The sequence below is a fragment of the Nansenia antarctica genome (assembly GCF_963989245.1).
Source record: "Nansenia antarctica genome assembly, chromosome: 1".
NCBI lineage: Eukaryota > Metazoa > Chordata > Actinopteri > Argentiniformes > Microstomatidae > Nansenia > Nansenia antarctica.
In genome coordinates, this window is record NC_137674.1 from 18,040,851 (window position 1) to 18,055,661 (window position 14,811).

Here is a 14,811-nt window from a genome sequence, read left to right on the forward strand (position 1 = left end):
AATGCAAATAATTAGAATTGCATTTGAATTTTGTCTGAAAGAATGCATGCAAAAGTGGAACATGCAATTGCAATCTCATATTGCATTAGCATTTGAATTAAGTCTACTATATGCTTCCATATTATGGAGATACACGTGTTTTAATAGCTCCCCACCAACGGTTCTGATCAATGCCATCACTCCGTTGTCAAATCATAGCTCTTCACAGAAACAGACAAATCTGTAGCAAACATTTATTATTGCCTGTTCAACCAAACGCTAGTTAATCAGACAATAAAACTGTAAGCCTATGTTACACAGCACTTGTATTAGCTGTTGGGGGGGGGGGGGGAACAGATGGGGGAAAATGTGTGGATTTTCGACCTGAACCGGAAGTAAGTTCAGCAAACAAAACACGCTACGTTCTGACAGCTCTGCGGCTCTACGGCCAGAGCAAACAAAAGCCTCGCTGTAATTCACACTTTGACAGGGGCAGATTTCATATGTAGCTCCTCTAAACTCGTTCACCTCTCCTTGAAACTTGTGAACTTCAGCCCATCAGTGTAATCCCTGCCAGGACGTGGTAATGTGTTCTCATGATTAGACCATCAGCTCCGTTCTCCAGCTGGGCCTTGGGAGCCTAATCCACCTTTATTCCTCCGTCATGCCTGTGGTCATGTTGGGAGGCTGACAGATCTAGGCCAGGCACTGGGACGAGCCACTGGGACGGACGCACACGCGCGTGACACACACGCACACACAAAACACAGAAAACACATTTATGCTTTTTCTTTATTTTATTATTGTTTTACAATATAGTACAACGTACTCATTTATACAATAATTCACATATTAACAAGTCTGTTTGTGACGTGATAATAATGATGCATCCTTGATATTGGGAGCTTGTCAAAGAACGGTGGGGGTTTTCCATCGTATCATGCCAACAGAGTGATGGGAAGAAGGACCATGTAATCAGGCCAATAAGCCAGAGGAGGCGGAGGACACTGCAGCGTGTGTGTGTGTGTGTGTGTGTGTGTTCTTCTAAAGTGCCTGTTAGTGTGATTATCTTGTTCAGTTTCCGAGCTTGGAGGATGATACTTGAGCCCAGGGTCAGTCCACCTGGCACACACTGCCGTCCCCTCCTTAGCTGTGGTGACGGAACAGCCCAGGAGAACCTTATGATATGGGCCAGGAGTTTTTCCCTCACCAGGAAAAAAACGCTGGGCCCTGTTTGACGACTTCAGTCAACATTTAAAAAAAAGTCGGGGGGTAAAGGGATATGTTTGTGTTCAAACAAAACAAAAAATAAAATTAAAATGATGAAAACCAACCCCATCAATGCACAACACCCACTTCAGTAAAGTAAACTAGATAAACCAACCACACACACACACACTTTATTAAAAAAAATGGAGGATAGCCTTGCAGTGAAGGCGTACATCTTGTGGGTTAAGGGTCATCTTAAATAGTGTTAGAAAACAATAAAGTCATGAAAGAAGTCGGGATACATTCAAAAACACATACACAACCTGAAAAAGACTACCTCTCTCTCTTGTGCCGGCGCGCGCACACACACGCACACACGCAGGCACACACACACGCACACACGCAGGCACACACACGCAGGCACACACACACACACACACACACACACACAAATTGAAAAATCAGACAAACAGGCACTCGGGAGTTAGAACACTCACAGAAGTGTGTTACCGCCCTTCCTTACATTGGCTTATCTTCACTGAGCACTGAGTGGACTTGGGTGTCCTCTGTACTAAAGAGGCCCTGCTGGAACACTGCTACTTTCTAAATGAATCCCTCCTTCCTCCGGAAATCACTCCTCTAATGTGATTGGACAAAGCAAGCTTTGCGTAGCGTTGCTGTCACCAATCAAGTCATGTCTGACCAGTGATCTCAACAAGGAAGGCGGGAGTATTCAAACAGGGCCAGAATCTCCAAACGTACTGGGGGTTGGTGGGGCGAAAAATGAGTCAAGAATAGACATGTTTTGACCCTTCAGAAGGACCCTCTCACCTGCTCTATTCAGACTATTCTGTAGCCCAAAAACTGGTAATGACCAGTGGAGTCACACCTTGTACTTACTCCACAGAACACCAGCATAGTTTTGTTTAGTATCAAAGCAGCCGTAAAATAAAATCAATACGTCAAGTTTAGAAATAATTTAATCATAATATCTCTGGTTAAATTGAACATTAAATAGCATTCTTATGAAGAAGTCGCTCAGAGTATTCATGTATGTACCCGAGTCTGTCCATTGTGGCCTGACGCATCGGCTATATGCTTCATATATAGATATGGATATATTTATACTCTTTTATATTAAATTCCAAAGAACAAGGGGAACACAATCTTTCCAGAGATAGCAAAACAAAACAAAACAAAAAAAAGAAAGAACAGGGAAAACTCCTACATGCATTCATCCACTCTGACAGGGAGGGGGGGGAGGGGAGAGTGAAAGGTGAGGCTGTTGCCATGACCACCCTTTACCCCAATGTGCAGAAGCCCCCCCCCCCCCCCCCCCCGGCCGCCCCCACAACCCATGTATGGAGGAGGGGTGTGTACCAGCTCCAGAGGTGGGTGTGACCTATAGTGACTAGTAAGTAAGTAGTAAATTGTATTTATATTTATTTACTAGTGACCTTTGACCTCACAGGTGCTGCCAGTCGATGCCCACCAGGGTCTGGTTGGCCTCCTGGGCGTGGCCGATCTCCTCTGTGATGCTGTGCTGCCGCCACAGCTTCTGGATCTTACGGTAGCGCTCGCGGCAGAGGTGCAGCGGGTTCCCCCGTCTAAACACACACACACACACACACACACACAGACGGACATCAGACAAGCATGTCCATGTACAGCACTGTATGCCAGTGGTTGGGAACTGGGTACCAGGGCAAAACAGGTTCTTTCCAACCTTAACTCCATTAGCATTATCTTCAATCTAAGGCTGCAACTAAGGATTATTTTGTTAGATTAAAAAAATACAAAAAACATACTTTTGAATGCAATGATATTGATGTATACTTTTTGTAAAGGCATTAAAGTGTGGGTAGTTGGAATGCCTCATTCATTCAATCATTCAGTGGTCACATACTTTATTTTATATTCAATTCATTGATAATGAAAGTTCCTCATGACACAATCATTTGATGAATGCCTGTAAATGCTGTGGAGTGTGGAGGCCTACGATACAGGTACGTATGAGTGCAGTGGGTGTGAGGAGTGTGCAGGGGGTGATGAGTGTGAGTGTGAGCCTCACCTCAGGCCCTGGTCAGTCTCCCCGTAGTCGTCCAGGTACGGGGGAGCGTAGAAGCAGCCCTTGGTCTTACCAGCCAGGAACAGAACCTGGCTCTCTCTCACCCTGGGACAGAGAGGGTAGCGTCACACACACGCATACGCACGCACGCGCAGACACGCAGACACACGCACACACAGACATGCAGACACACGCACACGCACACACAGACATGCAGACACACACACACGCACACACACACAGACATGCAGACACACACACACGCACACACAGACACACACACACACGCACACGCAGACTCACGCACACACAGATACGCACGCAGACACGCGCACACACAGACACACGCGCACACAGACACACGCACACGCAGACGCATGCAGACACAGACACACACACACACAGACAGGCACACGCACACACAGACACGCAGACACGCAGACACACAGACACAGGAAGGGCTGTACCTGAGAAAGAGGCCCAGCCCGGCTCCACAGACGAAGGTGTGAGCGGTGCAGGCCCCCACGTCCTCCCCCTCCAGCTCTGTCTGGCAGCAGTAGCTCTGGGAGCACAGCATGGTGCCACACACCAGGCACAGGGTGGGAGCACGAGACTTGTCCCCACCAGACTTGGGGCATCTGCGGGGGGGGGGGGGGGGGGGGAGCAGACATGAACATATTACACAACAAACACACTCTGTTCCTTCAGTTTAATCAGATGCAGGGATCATACGTTCAGGGCTTGACATTAAGCTTTTTCAGGTACTTGTGCAAGTGAACTTATCTTTTACTTGTCCGGGAGCTCAAGTTACTTGTCCAAATGTGACGCCGAGCGTGTGTGTGTCTACTAAAACACCACAAGCCAGTAATACATTCCATTCCAATTCCAACAATTACTGTGGACACCAGAGAACGTTCGATTTCAAAGTTTAAAGTAAAGTGGTCATGCCACTTAATTAATGTGTGCTCTGCCAATAATGTTAAGGCAGCAGACATTGACAAGGCAGCAGACATTGACAAGGCAGCAGACATTGACAAGGCAGCAGACATTGACAAGGCAGCAGACATTGACAAGGCAGCATACATTGACATGGCAGCATACATTGACAAGGCAGCAGACATTGACAAGGCAGCTACATTGACAAGGCAGCAGACATTGACAAGGCAGCATACATTGACAAGGCAGCATACATTGACAAGGCAGCATACATTGACATGGCAGCATACATTGACGAGGCAGCTACATTGACAAGGCAGCTACATTGACAAGGCAGCTACATTGACAAGGCAGCTACATTGACAAGGCAGCAGACATTGACATGGCAGCATACATTGACAAGGCAGCAGACATTGACAAGGCAGCTACATTGACAAGGCAGCAGACATTGACATGGCAGCATACATTGACAAGGCAGCAGACATTGACAAGGCAGCTACATTGACAAGGCAGCAGACATTGACAAGGCAGCATACATTGACAAGGCAGCATACATTGACAAGGCAGCATACATTGACATGGCAGCATACATTGACGAGGCAGCTACATTGACAAGGCAGCTACATTGACAAGGCAGCTACATTGACAAGGCAGCTACATTGACATGGCAGCAGACATTGACAAGGCAGCAGACATTGACATGGCAGCAGACATTGACAAGGCAGCAGACATTGACAAGGCAGCAGACATTGACAAGGCAGCAGACATTGACATGGCAGCAGACATTGACAAGGCAGCAGACATTGACATGGCAGCAGACATTGACAAGGCAGCAGACATTGACATGGCAGCAGACATTGACAAGGCAGCAGACATTGACAAGGCAGCATACATTGACATGCCAGCATACATTGACAAGGCAGCAGACATTGACATGGCAGCAGACATTGACAAGGCAGCTACATTGACAAAGCAGCAGACATTGGCAGAACACCGCCAATGGTGCTGGTGTTTCGTCAAATGACATTTTTAGGTGCTTGAAGGAACATCTTGCTTGCTGGCTTGAGTAACGTGTCGGTTTCTTTCACTACAGACTTACAATTTCCACAAGCCAACTTTGCGGTCAAGGAGGTTGGCACTTTCACGAGCAGTGGGGTTAATAATGGTCACGCGCACACAATAACATTAGAATGTCTGATCGGACAACTGAAGGAGGAATACATTTTTTGCTGATATTAATACATATTTATTGATTTATTTTTCTCTTTGTTTTGACTTGTCCGTCTGACAAGTGCAGGTGGAAGTCCACTTGTCCGAACATAAAATATATTTGTCCCGGACAAGCGGACAAGCCATAATGTCGAGCCCTGAAGTTGTTATGTAGCAGCCCTCAAAAACTAATTAGTCTCCACCAGATTTTCACAGTATAGTAAATAAATATTTTTCCACACTCCCCCAACTGAAAAAAAAAAATCTGAAATGTTCCCAAAACATTGTCGGATATGGCATGATCTGACTAAATGTGAGGTGGGTGACTCACGTGAAGCTGGAGGCCTGGTTGATGAGGGCGCTGTAGTCGTCTGGGAGGTCGATCAGTCGGTTGGACTCCCGAGGGAAACTGAGCACAGACACGACTAAAACTGAGCACATCCGTGACTGATTCCCTTTTGTCCAGTTACCAACAGTCCTGAATTATGGAGCCTGATTCCTTAAGTGTTTGCGACCGTGGTGCAAATTGCTCCCTGTTTTTAGTCAAAGGTGATTTGACACCATTCACCCCACGTCACTGGTGCAAAAACGCTTAGTGAATCAGGCCCTGGGTTTCATCAATCCCAATAATCATCCAAGTAAACGGACTTATCATGACTTACCTCACAAGACCCTCACCCCCCTGGAGGCGCTGGTGCAAAGCAGGGTGAGTGCACCACCTGTAGGGTAGTTGGGGACAAATACAAGTTACTTTTGCCCATCACACAGAGCTGTGACATAGGGCTGTCCCAAACGACTATTTTTCTAACGATTAATCTAGCGATTATTTTTTCGATTAGTCGATTACTCTAACGCCTAGTTTAACGATTAGTCTAACAAATATTTTTTTTACTGTTCGATTAATGTATCACTTAATTTTCCCCAAAATAATGGCTGTATTGTCTCTCTCTGTTTAACAGTGTCTTTATAAAGCACTCTGGGTAATAGCTGGCCATCAGGGTTTTTCCTGGCTCAAAATGAGGCGGAGGTGGTACCAGTGGTGTTTGACATCGGGGGGGGGACCCATGAAGCAGGGCTGTCTGGGGGTCCTTAAACATCAAACACTTAATTTCTTGCATTCTGATGAATTGATATGCACCAATTTGTGCCCTTTCTGCATCAATTTATGGTGGAAATGTCATTATTTATGTAAAGGAAAACACAATATTCAGGCACCAGATGACCATTCAAAATATAATGTAATATAATGCAATATAAGGCTCTCAGGCATTCTGTACTTTCAAATATGTATTCTCCTTGAGCAGTCAACATCAACTATCAGCTATTTTGCTAGTAAAAACGAAAGCTAACTCGTTTGCGAAACAGCGCCCCCGCCACCACGTCGGCGCAGTGCTGCAATTGCAGTTTTACAGAAATCCACCGAGTTCAACGCTAGTAGAAAATACGACCGTCAGTTTGTCTGACGGTCGTATGGAGGCGGCTAGAAATATGACGGAGGCGGCCGCCTCATAATTCTCTATGCAGGAAAAACCAGAAGACAAGACATACAACTGTGTGCAAACTCTACATTGCTTGTGTAATAGGGCTGCAACTAACGATTATTTTGGTAGTCGACTAATCTGTCGATTATTTTTTCGATTAGTCGCGATTAGTCGTGTGGCTTTTCGCTGCGCGTAAATGGCGACGCAGAAGCATAAATCCGGCTTAACTAGCTATCTAACCTAACGTTACGCCAAGCTACAGCTGCTCACAGAGCTAGTTGATTGGCTAGCTAGCATTGCTGGCTAGACTACAGACAGCTCACGTTAGTAGGCTACGCTTGGCGCTGTTTATCTTACAGACAGCTCGCTGGTGGACTCAACATAATTGAAATAGCATTCACTTATCAAGCATCATTCATGATCATCCACCATGACTACCTGGTATTTTAATAGCGACCACCCCTCACTTCATTTCATCTCGCGTTCTCCTGGCTTCAACATGGAAAACCCCTGCTACGTAACGTTACATACAAGCGCCTCTGTCTGTCACATGCGTGCCACAGGGCAAATAAATTAATAGCACAAACGCTCATAGCATGTACAGCCCTGTCCATGAGACGTTGTTTTCCAACATGTAACAGTAAAGCTAACATAAACATTACGACCCTAACAATATAACGTTAGCCAGTTGGCTAACAACGTTAGCTAAAACTTACCCAGCTGATTCTTGCATGGCTCCCGTAAAAAAAAAAAAAAAAAAAAAAGGTATATATATTTTTATGCGATTAGTCGACAACACAATTGCACGTCGACGAATTTCCGTAATCGATTAGTCGTGACTAGTCGACTAATCGTTGCAGCCCTATTGTGTAACATTAGCTAGTAGCCTCCTCCATGTTTCCACTGGTCGCAGCCATGTTGTTTATTTGCGACGCACCAACGCACATTACGCAAGTCGACGTATTGACGTAGTCGATTACGTCGACTATGTCGATGCGTCGTCCCAGCCCTACTGTGACATAATCGCTATAAACAGGCACCACGCATCCAACACTTCCTGAGTGAGTGGGAGAGACAGAGAGAGAGACAGAGAGAGAGAAAGACAGAGACAGAGAGAGGAAGAGAGAGATAGAGATAGAGATAGAGACAGAGAGACAGAGAGAGAGAGAGAGAGAGAGAGAGAGAGAGAGAGAGAGAGAGAGAGAGAGAGAGAGAGAGAGACTCTCACCCGTGCAGTAAAGGCTGGAGCAGCTCGTGGTGACAGTGGTACAGCTGCAGCAGGTTGGAGGGCAGGTTGAGATATCCACAGAGCACCTCCCACTGACCTGGGCACAGAGCTTAAAGAGACACACAGTGGAATAAGTCTGCTGGGTTCAACGGTGGCATGTGGATGACATTATGAGAGACGTTGCATTTTAATGTAATGTATTTGAGAGGGGGGGTGAGTGAGTGTGTGTGCGCTGCTTACCGTGCAGCTCTGGGGGTGTGGGGACACCGTTGAGGTGGTGGAAGAAGAGGGCTGCTCCTCTCAGGTAGGGCACGATGCCAGTCTTCACAGAGCGCCACAGGTGCCAGCCAGAACCCACCTCAGGCAGACAACTGTACGCACACACAGAGACAGAGAGAGAGAGGGGGGGGAGACAGAGAGAGAGAGACAGAGAGAGGGGGAGAGACAGACAGAGGAGAGAGACAGAGAGAGACAGAGGAGAGAGACAGACAGACAGAGAAGAGAGACAGACAGACAGAGGGGAGAGACAGAGATATATATATAGAGAGAGGGATAAAGAGAAAGGGAGAGAGAGATAGATAAAGAGAAAGGGATAGAGAGAGAGGGCCAGGTTCACTATTGTGAGGTCAGTATTCCAGAGCTACTCTGTGAGAACAGTGAAGAGCAGACTGCTCTGTTGTGGTGCTGCTCTGGTGTGTGACTGGATGAGCTCGCACAGATGTGTGGCTTCAGGGTCCTCAGTGGGGGGTCTCTAAGGTACTACTGCCCACTCACCTGCCCAGGTGTGTCCTGAGAGTGTTGTAAAGATGGCAGATGCCCTCCTCCTCCTCCCTCTCTGCATCCCCACTCTCCTGCTCCATAGTAGCCTCCTCTGTTCACACACACACACACACACACACACATTTTGCAAAGCACAGCAGATACCTAACTAAGGCTGCCACGATTAGTCGACTAGTCACGACGACGTCGACTACCAAAATCGTCGCCGACATATTTGGTAATCGCCGTAGTCGCATGTTTTTTTGGAGCTGAAATAAGCGTTTTTTTTTTTTTTTTTTTTGCCTAGCACCAGGGGAGCCCCCCCTCCCAAATTTCGTTGTTTGGTACCTGTACTATATCAATGACAATAAAGACCATTCATTTCATTCGATAAGCATTCGTTTTTCTTCCCTGAAGCTGCCACTGGCTAGCGTCTCCCAGTGTCTTTGATGTACATGCGCAGTGTCGGTCATCCGGGGCACACGTGACTTCCCCGGAAAAACAAACAGAGAAATGTCTTCCTGTCCTCGTACCTCTAAAGTGTGGGAGCATTTCAACCACAACGTTGAAAAAAAGAATGTAAAATGTAACATTTGCAAAGCTGAACTCGCTTATCATGGCAGCACGTCTATGATGCGCGAGCATCTAAAAAGGAAGCACGTTGTGGCAGATGACGAGGAAGACGATGGCTCGTCTCGGTAAGCTAGTTAGCTTGTTATTGGCTAATGATATCGTTACGTTAAAAGCCTTCTTACATTATTTTACGTTGTCATCAAAGCGATACTTATCAAATAGCTAAAAATGTTGTCTTAACGTTACAGTGCTAAGAAGGCGCGTTCTACTATGAGATGAGTGAAGCAAAGCAAAACTTTTGTACTCTGTACAAGTATTTATTTTTGTTTTTGTATTCTTTTGGTTGCCTAGTGCCTAGCCTACCTCATTTTACTCAGCAGTTTGCACCCTCTACTACTCTTTACATTACATTACATGCAAGTGATGCCAGAAATAAATCTGCAAAGTTCATTAAAATATCTATTTTTGAGTGAACAATCATTTTAATTGTCTTTATTTTTAGTTAGCACATGCCTACAACAACAACTAACAACTTCAAGCTAAATTTAGAAGCTGATTTAGAAGATGATAGCTAAATAAGAGCGATTGAGTAATTGTGCGATAAGCTGTAATTTATGATCCGATTAGTCGACTAATCGTTAAAATAATCGGTGACTAGTCGACTATGAAAATAATCGTTTGTGGCAGCCCTATACCTAACTAATAATCATTCTACACAACCCATGGAAGGATCTGAAACGGTTGGTTGTGCCGTTCAAACAACAGCAGAGCGTCTCTAGTGTGACTGAACTCCTGTCCTCCACGTCTTCCTCTGGGTTTCCACTTCCCCCTCGTGCGTTGAAAGCTTTGGATTAGCGCAAGCATGGCTGGAGAGAGATTCCACCATATTGCTTATACCAGCCCACCCCTTTTAAATCTATGAGGGGGGAGTGTACTCTTCAGGAGAAGAGTTGAGAATGGGACAGCAGGCTTTGTCTAGCAGCTAATGGCATATATTCTCTCTCTCTCTCTCTCTCTCACCTGGGCCTGACGTGAGCAGGATCTGGACCATGTGCGCTACGGTGACGAGGTAGAAGAGGTGCAGCTGGGCGGTGTCCAGGCTCAGCCCTGAGGAGTCCTGGGAGTGGACCGAGGAGTAGGACAGCACCACGCTCACCTAGGGGGGGAACACATGGTTTTAGAAACGCATGGTTTTAGAACAGCCGTGCCGTTTTAACCTACTAAAAGAGCCGCCTCGGGCCCCTCTTTACAATGCTCAAGCTGCTATTTACACACAACGGCCACTAGGTGGCAGCTTGTAAATTAGCCTGCTTCCTACACAGAAAGACGGCAAAAATTCATATTAGCTTATCCTGATGTGATTTTGAAAATGTAAGGATACTGGGTGTTAGAACTCACATATCTAGGAAAAGTCATGAAAGGAGGGTCCTGAAATTTCATCGAGTGCAAAAATATTACATTTTTCTTTACTCATAGGGGTCATAGGGCTGTTCTAGTGTTAAAAGGAGCAGAGAGTGTCAAAAGTGCAACAGTGTTGTTGATGTGTTGGTCATAAGTTGCAACAGCTAATGGGGATCCCAAAAAATCAATAAAGGACTAGGGTGTGTTGAGGTGGGGGCAGGGTGGACGGACACTCACCAGAAGATGGAACATGTCGACGTCCAGGATACACGGAGACTTCTCCACCTGAGGGTCTGGAATCAGTGCTGCACCACACACACACCGTCAGTACTGTACAGCTACCATCCACTGGACAATACATTGTCAACACGCTAGAGCGTAGAAAGTGAAGTGGGGTTCCCGAAAGGGAGCGGTCCGTTCAGCAGCTAGGAGGGTTTCTCACCTGCGAGCAGTCTGATGAAGTGACCCTGCACTGTGGGGAGGGAGGTGGCGGTCCAACACGCAGAGCCAAACCTGGCCAGAGAGCTAAGACAGTCGTCCTACACACACACACACACACACGTTACCTGTCTGCAGGGTAAACTACCAAATAAAGGAGTAAGTTACCTGTCTGCAAGGTAAACTACCAAATAAAGGAGTAAGTTACCTGTCTGCAGTGTAAACTACAAAATAAAGGAGTAAGTTACCTGTCTGCAGGGTAAACTACCAAATAAAGGCTTCTCCTCATCGACCAGCAGCCGCTCTACAAACAGGAAACAGGAAGAGGATTAGAGTCTGAGGGAACGCCGTTTGAAAAAGAGTGCCCTACGCCTCCCAATTGTGTTTGAGAGGCAGGGGTGTTGTAACGTTAGCAGGAGCAGGAACAGGGTCTGGTTGCATAAACATAGATTAAGACTAGTCTAAGGCCCAATCCCGATTCCCTTTTCTACCCCTATGGCTCGTTTGAGTGTGACTCGATTTCGAGTCAAGGCCTTCGAACAGAGCCACAAGCCGTCGGGGTTGAAATCTACCCCTATGAAATGGGACAACCCTTCAAGACTGATACGTCATCAGGAGTACCGTAGAAAAGCATTGACGCTCGCGACTCATTCACAACTTCACTTTTACCTATCAATCGATCAAACAAGTCATCAAATAAAAAAGAACAATGCTTCATTATCAGACCATGACAGAATAACGGCGCTCTAACCTGTATGAAACCTGTGCTCCTACCCTGCCAGTCTGCACTGATTTAGGACAACAGTGCAACAACCTCGCGGCTGAACTTTAGTTAAATTTACGGCGTCATATACCATCAATGGGAAACATGGAAAAATGCATGACTTAAGGGCTCTGCACACAGCGTGCGATTTCTGTTGCGCGTCAACGTTCCATTTTGAAGTTTGAATGGAAGTCTATGAGAACATCGTAAAACATCGCATCCCAATGCACACAGCGTGCGATGCCATTTCTGTTGTATGTTCTCATAGACTTCCATTCAAACTTCAAAATGGAACGTTGACGCGCAACAGAAATCGCACGCTGTGTGCAGAGCCCTTTACAGATTTAATTTTATGACGTTCCGAAATCCGAAGTGACAGGAACGCTGGAGAAACAGCCGCTGTCCACTGCATTAATTAACTACATGTCCTTGATGAGTCTCCCGCTCACTGCCCTCCATCAAAAATGGCACATCCATCGATAATATTACATAATAACAACTGCTCGGATTAGATTGCGAGTTGTTTTGGTATAATAAGTGCCGCAATACAGATAGCGTCATATACCACCAAGGGGGGGGGGTTGTGACAAACGCGCAGATATGAGTGCTCCGGTGTCCTGCTTTGGTAGTCTAATGGAAGTGATCAGGTAGGCTACCAGTCCTCTACTGCTAAACCCGAGCGTGCTGGACTGTGGAACTTTCTATGTTAAGCATAGGCACACGCATAGGCACCTCGGCATAACAGCGATTTTATTGTTATGCTTGTTGTAAAGAAATGGTCTATGCATTGAAATGACATTAGTACATCAGACATTAGACAACAGACATGGAAATATGTCATATGCGCGACTGTCCACAAATCAGCCTGTAACGTTAGACTCAGCACCTCGACATAAAAGCGATTTTTTTTGTTATGCTTGTTATAAAGAAAAGGTCTAAGGTCTAAAAAGCTAACACTGTAACTCCAGCGCGGTAAACTACTTCACTGGTTAAAACTGCTAAGCAGTATACTTTTCTCTGCATTATATTCCTCCAATATACCTACGTTTTCAGCAGAAGAAAATGTTGTTTATTTCTCATATCTTCCGCCGCTAGGTGTAGCTAGGTGTAGCTAGGTGGAGCTGTTTTGGCCGCCATGTTTCTTTTTCCTGTCAAGTGTCTTATTTTACCGAGAATGCATTGTGTGACAGGCTATCTAAGTCAGTCTTACCGTAGTCACTCATAGGTGAGCTTTATGCAACAGGAGCATTTTAGAGTCTATAGCAAGTCTGACTTAGAGTGAGATGGAAGTCTAAGACTGGCTCTATCTTTATGCAACCAGCCGCAGGAGTTAACTGACCTATAGACTGGATGGTATAGGAGGAGTTAACTGACCTATAGACTGGATGGTGTAGGAGGAGTTAACTGACCTATAGACTGGATGGTATAGGAGGAGTTAACTGATCTATAGACTGGATGGTGTAGGAGGAGATAACTGACCTATAGACTGGATGGTGTAGGAGGAGATAACTGACCTATAGACTGGATGGTGTAGGAGGAGATAACTGACCTATAGACTGGATGGTGTAGGAGGAGTTAACTGACCTATAGACTGGATGGTGTAGGAGGAGTTAACTGACCTATAGACTGGATGGTGTAGGAGGAGATAACTGACCTATAGACTGGATGGTGTAGGAGGAGATAACTGACCTATAGACTGGATGGTGTAGGAGGAGTTAACTGACCTATAGACTGGATGGTGTAGGAGGAGTTAACTGACCTATAGACTGGATGGTGTAGGAGGAGATAACTGACCTATAGACTGGATGGTGTAGGAGGAGATAACTGACCTATAGACTGGATGGTATAGGAGGAGTTAACTGACCTATAGACTGGATGGTATAGGAGGAGTTAACTGATCTATAGACTGGATGGTGTAGGAGGAGTTAACTGACCTATAGACTGGATGGTGTAGGAGGAGATAACTGACCTATAGACTGGATGGTATAGGAGGAGTTAACTGACCTATAGACTGGATGGTGTAGGAGGAGTTAACTGACCTATAGACTGGATGGTGTAGGAGGAGATAACTGACCTATAGACTGGATGGTGTAGGAGGAGATAACTGACCTATAGACTGGATGGTATAGGAGGAGTTAACTGACCTATAGACTGGATGGTATAGGAGGAGTTAACTGATCTATAGACTGGATGGTGTAGGAGGAGTTAACTGACCTATAGACTGGATGGTGTAGGAGGAGATAACTGACCTATAGACTGGATGGTGTAGGAGGAGTTAACTGACCTATAGACTGGATGGTGTAGGCACAGCTCCCCCAGCACATGATGGGGACCCGGGGGTCCTGGTCGTTGGGGTGCACCTTAAGGCCGACTTTGTACGTGGCTGTCCCGAACGTGGTCAACATCTCCTTAATGGTGCTGGAGTAGGGGTTCCTAAAGAGGACCAAAATACACACGCTAGTAAACAAAAAGATAACTCCAATGTCAAGCTGCAAGTAACGATTATTTTGTTATCGGTTAATCTATCGATTCTTTTTAATTTATTAACTCTTTGACTGCCAGCCATGTTCAGAGCGGAGAGCTCCACACTGCCAGACTTTTGGGGCATTTTCGCTGAACTTTGAAGACCCACCAAATATTGAATTTTCGGACTACATAAACATTGAACATATCTACCAAAACTTTAGACTCTCTTCTTTCATCAGAAAAAGAAAGTTTGTTTCTAGCCTCTTTGAGTGTTTAGAAATCGGCCGTAGAACATAGGGTG

The 14,811-nt window shown here is 45.8% G+C and overlaps 1 protein-coding gene across 2 annotated transcripts in view; it reads right to left on the reverse strand.

Moving 5' to 3' along the window:
- Window positions 1-809: 809 nt before the first annotated feature.
- The window catches only part of ubr2 (ubiquitin protein ligase E3 component n-recognin 2), a gene marked incomplete at its 5' end in the record, with an annotated part of 54,445 nt that continues 40,443 nt past the window's right edge, over window positions 810-14,811 (reverse strand). For both annotated transcript variants that reach the window (XM_080543094.1, XM_080543093.1), the window contains 13 exons: window positions 810-2,795; window positions 3,260-3,361; window positions 3,724-3,894; window positions 5,733-5,810; window positions 6,064-6,120; window positions 8,111-8,219; window positions 8,351-8,481; window positions 8,885-8,981; window positions 10,463-10,598; window positions 11,081-11,148; window positions 11,286-11,382; window positions 11,530-11,585; window positions 14,329-14,477. In XM_080543094.1, the coding sequence (XP_080399220.1) occupies window positions 2,654-2,795; window positions 3,260-3,361; window positions 3,724-3,894; window positions 5,733-5,810; window positions 6,064-6,120; window positions 8,111-8,219; window positions 8,351-8,481; window positions 8,885-8,981; window positions 10,463-10,598; window positions 11,081-11,148; window positions 11,286-11,382; window positions 11,530-11,585; window positions 14,329-14,477 (1,393 nt within the window). In that variant the 3' untranslated portion in view covers window positions 810-2,653. The remainder of the gene's footprint in view (window positions 2,796-3,259; window positions 3,362-3,723; window positions 3,895-5,732; window positions 5,811-6,063; window positions 6,121-8,110; window positions 8,220-8,350; window positions 8,482-8,884; window positions 8,982-10,462; window positions 10,599-11,080; window positions 11,149-11,285; window positions 11,383-11,529; window positions 11,586-14,328; window positions 14,478-14,811) is intronic.